This window comes from Phoxinus phoxinus (assembly GCF_949152265.1).
Source record: "Phoxinus phoxinus genome assembly, chromosome: 20".
Classification (NCBI taxonomy): Eukaryota; Metazoa; Chordata; class Actinopteri; order Cypriniformes; family Leuciscidae; genus Phoxinus; species Phoxinus phoxinus.
The window spans coordinates 29548749-29557611 of NC_136895.1; the positions used below are offsets into that span (position 1 = coordinate 29548749).

Here is an 8863-nt window from a genome sequence, read left to right on the forward strand (position 1 = left end):
TCCACAAATAAGAGTTGTAAAGGAATATTTTGGGTTAAATGACGTTTTTACAGCTCTATCAACAGTGATCGCGTCAGGTTTAGCATTAGATAAGTGATTTCTGTGCATGGTAAGGCTATTCAAATTTCAAATTGCAGATCAAGTTGAGCGACTGGTGTTTTTGGCGAACAATATATAGATGTAGTGAGGAGAAGTGGATTGTTTCTGAATGGCAGTTTGCTGTTTTGTGTCATGTAGTTCATTACAATGTCTGTTGAAGCGTTTTCTCTGGTTTCGGATGCACTTACAGTTTTATGCACTATTGTAACCTAATTTTCCTTGCATGCACATTAAGGAAATTATATTTTATTTAAGAACAATCGTTTCAATTTATTAGAATTTTGCTAATATTTAAGAAAGAAAGTTAAGTTTTGAAAGCCCTAGTGCGTGGAGTTATGTATTGTTAGTTCATGTCTCTTCCTGAAAGATGAAACATACATAATTAAATCACAATTATTATTAAATTGCGAAACAGTTTGTTGATTTAGATATATTTCTATTACGTAGATGGAGCTGTACTTGTATAACTGGAAAACTGCTTCCCGAGGGTGTTAGTAAGGTGGCCGCTGAGACACAAGCTTGGATCGCATCATATGATTTGGTTCCAAGAGCAGTGAAGGATCTGAAGCATCTAAACTCACTGCATGTCTTTCCAGGTGGAGTTTCAGGACGAGACGCAGATCTTACTGAAGCGCAGTGAGATTCACTCGCTCAACCAGGAGCTGCCCAAGAGGGTCATGTCTCGTCTGGTAAGCGCTTCGGGCCGAGTATCGTATGTTTCTGCACACACAATTCATCAACCTAAAGTCAAAGTGCAAGTTTAACAATTTACTGCTTTTGTGTTTCTCAAACTAGAGGTTTTTCAAGCTAACAATTAGATCTGGGACAATATATCGATGCATCGCGATTCGAGGATCGATTCCAATTTTTTCCGAATGCATCGGGAATCGATTCTGAACTTAGTTTTTAACAGCAGATGGCGCTCTAGGCTAGTTTTTAACAGCAGATAGGCTAGTTTCTAACAGCAGATGGCGCTCTAGGCTAGTTTCTAACAGCAGATGGCGCTCTAGGCTAGTTTCTAACAGCAGATGGCGCTCTAGGCTAGTTTCTAACAGCAGATGGCGCTCTAGGCTAGTTTCTAACAGCAGATGGCGCTCTAGGCTAGTTTTTAACAGTAGATGGCGCTCTAGGCTAGTTTTTAACAGTAGATGGCGCTCTAGGCTAGTTTTTAACAGCAGATGGCGCTCTAGGCTAGTTTCTAACAGCAGATGGCGCTCTAGGCTAGTTTCTAACAGCAGATGGCGCTCTAGGCTAGTTTCTAACAGCAGATGGCGCTCTAGGCTAGTTTCTAACAGCAGATGGCGCTCTAGGCTAGTTTTTAACAGTAGATGGCGCTCTAGGCTAGTTTCTAACAGCAGATGGCGCTCTAGGCTAGTTTCTAACAGCAGATGGCGCTCTAGGCTAGTTTCTAACAGCAGATGGCGCTCTAGGCTAGTTTTTTTAACAGCAGATGGCGCTCTAGGCTAGTTTTTAACAGCAGATGGCGCTCTAGGCCAGTTTTTAACAGCAGATGGCGCTCTAGGCTAGTTTTTAACAGCAGATGGCGCTCTAGGCCAGTTTTTAACAGCAGATGGCGCTCTAGGCCAGTTTTTAACAGTAGATGGCGCTCTAGGCTAGTTTTTAACAGCAGATGGCGCTCTAGGCTAGTTTTTAACAGCAGATGGCGCTCTAGGCTAGTTTCTAACAGCAGATGGCGCTCTAGGCTAGTTTCTAACAGCAGATGGCGCTCTAGGCTAGTTTCTAACAGCAGATGGCGCTCTAGGCTAGTTTCTAACAGCAGATGGCGCTCTAGGCTAGTTTCTAACAGCAGATGGCGCTCTAGGCTAGTTTTTAACAGTAGATGGCGCTCTAGGCTAGTTTCTAACAGCAGATGGCGCTCTAGGCTAGTTTCTAACAGCAGATGGCGCTCTAGGCTAGTTTCTAACAGCAGATGGCGCTCTAGGCTAGTTTTTTTAACAGCAGATGGCGCTCTAGGCTAGTTTTTAACAGCAGATGGCGCTCTAGGCCAGTTTTTAACAGCAGATGGCGCTCTAGGCTAGTTTTTAACAGCAGATGGCGCTCTAGGCCAGTTTTTAACAGCAGATGGCGCTCTAGGCCAGTTTTTAACAGTAGATGGCGCTCTAGGCTAGTTTTTAACAGCAGATGGCGCTCTAGGCTAGTTTTTAACAGCAGATGGCGCTCTAGGCTAGTTTCTAACAGCAGATGGCGCTCTAGGCTAGTTTCTAACAGCAGATGGCGCTCTAGGCTAGTTTCTAACAGCAGATGGTGCTCTAGGCTAGTTTTTAACAGCAGATGGCGCTCTAGGCTAGTTTTTAACAGTAGATGGCGCTCTAGGCTAGTTTTTAACAGCAGATGGCGCTCTAGGCTAGTTTTTAACAGCAGATGGCGCTCTAGGCTAGTTTTTAACAGCAGATGGCGCTCTAGGCTAGTTTTTAACAGCAGATGGCGCTCTAGGCTAGTTTTTAACAGCAGATGGCGCTCTAGGCTAGTTTCTAACAGCAGATGGTGCTCTAGGCTAGTTTTTAACAGCAGATGGCGCTCTAGGCTAGTTTTTAACAGCAGATGGCGCTCTAGGCTAGTTTTTAACAGCAGATGGCGCTCTAGGCTAGTTTTTAACAGCAGATGGCGCTCTACACTAGTTTTTAACAGCAGATGGCACTCTAGGCTAGTTTCTAACAGCAGATGGCGCTCTAGGCTAGTTTTTAACAGCAGATGGCGCTCTAGGCTAGTTTTTAACAGCAGATGGCGCTCTAGGCTAGTTTTTAACAGCAGATGGCGCCCTAGGCTAGTTTTTAACTGCAGATGGCGCTCTATTCGCGATGCATTCGGAAAAAAATGGAATCAATCCAGAATCATTTCTCGATTCACGATGCATCGATTTATTGTCCCAACCCTACTAACAGTGCAGCTATTTTGAGAGCTGCATAAAACATAATAGTTTTTTATTATTATCGACAGGCATCTGTGAACCAACAACAACCTCAGGCCCAACCGTCAGACGAACCGATGGCCGCAAAACGCCCGCGTCTGCCGACACCGCCACCCACGCTAGCCATCGAGCCCTCAGCGCTACCTCCTGAATTAATCACCGCTTTCCTACCCGCTAGTATTACTCCGAACACCACCACCCCCCCTTGCTTGCCACCCGCATCACTTCCTGTCTCAGCTCCCACACTTCCTGCCCCAGAACCCAGCGAGAGTTACACCCACAGCTCCAGCTACATCGCCTACATGGAGTCTCTCCTCAACTCGGACTTTCCTCCAGAAGAGGACGAACAAGGCGTTGAGCCGATGTATTGAAGCGCCGCTTTGCGCTAGCAGCTATTCGTCAACGTTTAACTGACTTTAAATTCATCCACTGCATGTCTTTGTTTCATTTACTCGCTGTCGTGCTAATCTGAGTCTCCCACACATGTACGGTGCACGTGGGACGCATGTGTGTCATTATAGGCTGAAGCCGAAACGGACCCAGTACAGAGCCTTGGGGGACGCCGCATTCTTCGGACCCCTTTCCACGATCCCTCTCTCCGCCTCTTGTGCTAAACTGAAAGTTTTCAGATGGAATAATCATTCGCTGTCTGTGCTGTTTACTTTATACCTGATTTTTTTTTCTCTAACGACTGCAAAATATTTTTCTAACTTAAGCCAAAACATCATGCTATACCCGGTCACTGATCAAAAACACAGTCTAAATCTGTACAGTTTCAGGTATTTTTCTCTGTACTCAAGTGTTTGGGAGGGGGTCACAGGAAGTTTTAGCAGGGCTCATGGGATTTAACAAGTATTTAAATGTCTTTTGTCACATATAGATTTAATATTTGTATAAAGAAAATCACAACTATGACAGCATCAGAAGCTACAGTTTTCAGTTAGCGCAAACGTATGTGTTATGATAGATTCGTGCATCATGTATTCTTCTATCGATTATAACCAACGATAAAAAGTTTTTCAGCGCCAGACGATTGAATTTGTTTTTGTAGCATTCTTGGTAGACGTTTATATGGAAAACTATTCACCTTGTCTGTTTTTTTATTATAATTACCGTTGTTGTTGTTATTATGATTTTGATTTTTATTGATTTTTATTTTGGTGAAACTTTGCAACATAATGTTGAAAGATGAAAAAAATAAATAAGTTGAATTTATCCTTTCTATTCAAGAGATTGAGGTGGCGTACATTTAAGCATATAGTAATAGGTGATGTTAAACAGATACGCAATCAGCCTTCTCAAGGTGCTATAGAGGTCTTAGACTACTGAGGGGCGCTCCGGGTCACGTGACCCACGGTGAGGTGTACATACTAGACGTCCTGCTCACGAAACTGAGCATTTTTCAGTGTATCTTCAAGAGTCTTACCCAATGCCATGTCACAATGAAATAAAGGGTCTGGTTGTCGCTTCGGATTTCTTTTCTCCTTTTTGTTGTTTTGTCTTGTGATGTGTAGATTGAGCTATTATCGTTTTGGAAGGCCTCCATTGGCGGTTCTCGCAGGTTTCTCGTCCAGATAGCATTGAGAGTTTGCTCCAACGCTCGCCCACTTGATTAATTTAGAAACAAACGCTCGGATGAGACTCTTTCCAGACAGAATCTCTTAAGCATGCCAGAGATTTCAGAGAATTGTCCAAGATGCAGGATAAATAATGCATGAAATTCCCCAAGTTAAGACATTATTGCGGTTAACGAGTCAAACATTAAATAGACATTTCAAAAATGTGATTAATTGTGTTGACAGCCCTTTTTCTTCCCCCACACACTATTATTCCTCCTGCTTTCATTTTGACCAGTTTGGAACATGTTTTATAATCCGAACTACACCTTGAAGGTCATGAATCTTTAGCGATGAAGTGCGTACTAAGGTTTGAACCTCTCTCGCTGTTGCTAGCACATCTTCTCCCCTTCCGTTTGATGTGACAACCGTTGTTTTCGTCTCACGACTGATACTCGACACCGTTTGTTGTTTCCCACCTGTCAGTGACGCCTACGGCCGCGCTACGGCTTGACACAGTGTGTCGATGGCATTTGTACTCCTCTGTTCCTGGGGTTTCTGCTTTGCATTAACACAGAAACTTCACAAGAGGCAAGTTTAATGAAATAATAACCCACCACAGCTTGAATACTGATGATGGCAAATGTTTATCTGTGCAGAAGTAGGTCTACTAGGAAAGATTCTAATAAAATGTGAAGTGAAACTGTGCTTTGTGTTCAACTGTGTTTATTTCCCTGGGAAAGCTATGAAAAATTTAATAATAATAAATGAATAAAACCAAAAATAAGTTTCTAGTGTTCAATTGACTATAGGTTTAGCTCTTGCATGCAAGTTTTGTCTAGCAAAAAAAAGTAGTGATGTCTGATTTGTTAGGGAGTTATTTTTGGACCTGGTTCTTTGTAATGAGTCAGTTGAACCAGTTCACAAATTAGTCATCAAAATGGTTCTTTAAATCCTCACCTATTAATCATAAACGACTGTAAAGATCATAGACGTGTATTGTGTCAATCATAAATGCACTTTTGCTCCAGAAAATGCTTAGTTTTTATAAATTGCTTTCTGAAAACTCCTCCAAAGTACTTTCCTGAAGTTCAGAGGTCAGTAAATTGCTGTTTATTAATTGCATATGATCACAATCGAACAGATTAAAAGCTTTTCTCGGAGACCAGAGCTATTTAAAATAAACCATTGGGGAAAAAACGCCATGAATCACCCGAGGCAAAAACATTAATCCGGTTTTGTCAAATTGAACCATCATTGACATTTAGCTGTTCTAAATGTGCCTTTATCTGATTAAAAAACAATTAGGCTTTTAAAATAGCGTCTAATTGTTTTGTGCAACTAAAATGAAACGTCAGTCAGGATTTGTTTGGCGCCACTGTAGTTCCCATAATACACCACGGTTAGACAGTCGCACACGAACTCTGTTCATAAAGTTATGAATCCTCTTACGCTCGGAGATATTTCGAGACACAGCTGACTCTGTAGGGGCCAAACTGAAGAAATGTGAAATGACACCTGCGCTCATTACCTGCTGCGCATCTTCATTAGCTCGGTGTGTGTGTGTGTGTGTGTAGCAAGCTCCGATGACTTTAACCCGACGGAGCACGACGTGTATCAAACACGTGCAGCTGCGAGTCATAATAGACCGAGAAGCGGGAAATAAAGCTGCGGCTAAAGACATAAGTAGCGTCTTATGAAGCCGCTTTGCATAAATAGACTTGTTTGGAGGACACGCCATGATTCATGAGTCACTGAGGGAACGTTTACACGACAAACATGTAGGCTACTAAAAACTATCACCGTTCGTTCACACGGATCCGTGAAAATGACTAAAAACATTGTATTCTCGCCGGTAGATGGCAGTCACTCAGGCGCGGAGTTTGTGGGGGGGCAGGGGGAGCATTGCCCCCCCTGGAGGCTGAAACGGGTAATTGCATTTAAAAAAAAAATATATATATATATTATACATATTTTAAATAACACAAAACAACCAAATGGTGGTAAGTAGGGAAGTCACCTGTGGGAGAGAAAAAAAACAATCCGTGGCGACGGTTTTGCAATCCGTCCGCTCAGTTTATAAACCGCACTCACGAATTCTCAAACCCTCGGTTTAACAAATCGTGCCCACAGGTTAATAAACCGTACCCACGAGTTTCTAATCCGCGCTCTCATATTTGGTTAGGTTATTTAACAATTAAAAATAAACTCAAATAGGCCTAATAATAATAATTATTATTATTACATTTAGGCTACACATTTAGAAGATGCTTTTATCTAAAACAACAAAAAGGAACACAGCAATTAGTCAAATGTCAGTCATAATACAGGTTAGACAATGCAGGTTTTTATTTGATTATCACAAATAAACACAAGATTTTGACGCATATCCAAGGATATCCATATGCATGCGGAGTGTGAGCGCGCACTGCATGGCACGGAGGCGCGGGCGCGAACTGTGGAAACAACTTAAAATACTCTATAATTTCTGGTCATACAGAAAAGAATATTACATCATTCGCAACTACTTTTTTGTGTAAACTCACAACAACAAGAAACCGTTGTGCTTTTGTAAAATAAAATAAAACAATCAGGCGCGCTTTCATGATCTCCGTGAACTGGAGCGCGTCTCAAAAATGAACTGAAATGACCAGAAATTGAAGAGTATTTTAAGTTGTTTCCACAGTTGATAGGAAAATACAAGCGCTCATACTCCGCACTTGGATATGCGTCAAAATCTTGAATGTGATAATCAAATAAAACCCTGTATTATTATTGTCTAACTGTGTTCATTTTTTCACTTCTAAATATGTAGCCTTGTAGCCTGATAATAATAATGATAGGCTGATTATTATTATTATTTGCGTTTATGAGTTCACTTAAGTCATTAATATGTTTATCATAAAATAATTTACGAATGCTTTATTTTTAAGCAAAAATTATGCAAAAAATGTAGGCCTATTTTATCCAAAACTGTAAAATATAGCCTATAAAAATAAAGCATTTATAACTTATTTTATGATGAACATATTACTGTCTTAAGTGAACTCATGTATAGTTATAAACTCAAATAATAATAATAATAATAATTAGGCTTTATATTTAGAAGACGCTTTTGTCCACAACGTACAAAAAAGGAACAAAGCAATTCGTCAAATATCAGTCATAATACCGGTTAGACAATAATAATAAAGTGCTAAGATTATCACAAATAAACAAAAGATTTTGATGCACGTCATTCATATTAAATCGTATATATTCCACCCCATACCCGCTACAATTGAGAATCACTTGAAGCATGCACGCAGTTAAGACAATTTGATGTATTCCATTTATTGTCCACAAATTATTGTCTAACCTGTAGCCTATTATGACTGACATTTGACTAATTGCTGTGTTCCTTTTTTGTAAGTTGTTTTAGATAAAAGCATCTTCTAAATGTGTAGCCTAAATGTAATAATAATACTTATTATTATTAGGCCTATTTGAGTTTATTTTTAATTGTTAAATAACCTAACCTTTTACAGTTTTGGAAATGTGTTTGTATTATATTTATTTTTGTGAAGTCTTTTTTGATTATTCTATTATAGCCTGGTTGATGGCCTGGTTGAATCTGCCGGCACCGACTGGGGGAGGAACCACAAATCCGTGCGTATAAACCCGTGGGAACGATTGCGAAAGCTTGGGTACGGTTTGTGAATTTGTGGGTACAGATTACAAAAACTAAAGGCACGGTTTACAAATCTAAGAGCGCGGATTAGAAACTCGTGGGTACGGTTTATTAACCCGTGGGCACGATTTGTTAAACCGAGGGAACAGTTTGAGAATTCGTGAGTGCGGTTTATAAACTGAGCGGACGGATTTTTTTTCTCCCACAGGTTACTTCCCGGGCTCCGTACCCAATTGATAGGCGCAGAGTAATGAATTTTTTTTTTTTTTGCCCCCCCTGGCTCGAACGTCAAACTCCGCCTATGCAGTCACTTCGTAAAGAAATGTGACAGAGATAATAACGGTAGGCCTATTGTTTTACAAAAACTTGTGAAACCTGTTTTCAAACGTTTGCGTTTCTATAGGCGAACGACTAAAAAACATAATTGTTTCTAAAAATGTGCATTTTCAGCTAAAACGTTGTTGTGTAAACGGCCCCTGAGAGTCAATCTAGTCTGTTCTTCTTACACGGTTCTGTCCATCAGAGTTTGATTCTATATATCCATCTATCTATCTATCTATCTATCTATCTATCTATCTATCTATCTATCTATCTATCTATCTATCTATC

General features: G+C 40.5%; 1 protein-coding gene across 2 annotated transcripts in view; it reads left to right on the forward strand.

Annotated features, from left to right (window-relative positions):
* Window positions 1-5357, forward strand: part of kdm4b (lysine (K)-specific demethylase 4B) — a 61989-nt gene extending 56632 nt beyond the window's left edge. For both annotated transcript variants that reach the window (XM_079594290.1, XM_079594289.1), the window contains 2 exons: window positions 696-788; window positions 3058-5357. In XM_079594290.1, coding sequence (XP_079450416.1) covers window positions 696-788; window positions 3058-3399 — 435 coding nt within the window. In that variant the 3' untranslated portion in view covers window positions 3400-5357. The remainder of the gene's footprint in view (window positions 1-695; window positions 789-3057) is intronic.
* The last annotated feature ends 3506 nt before the right edge of the window (window positions 5358-8863 follow it).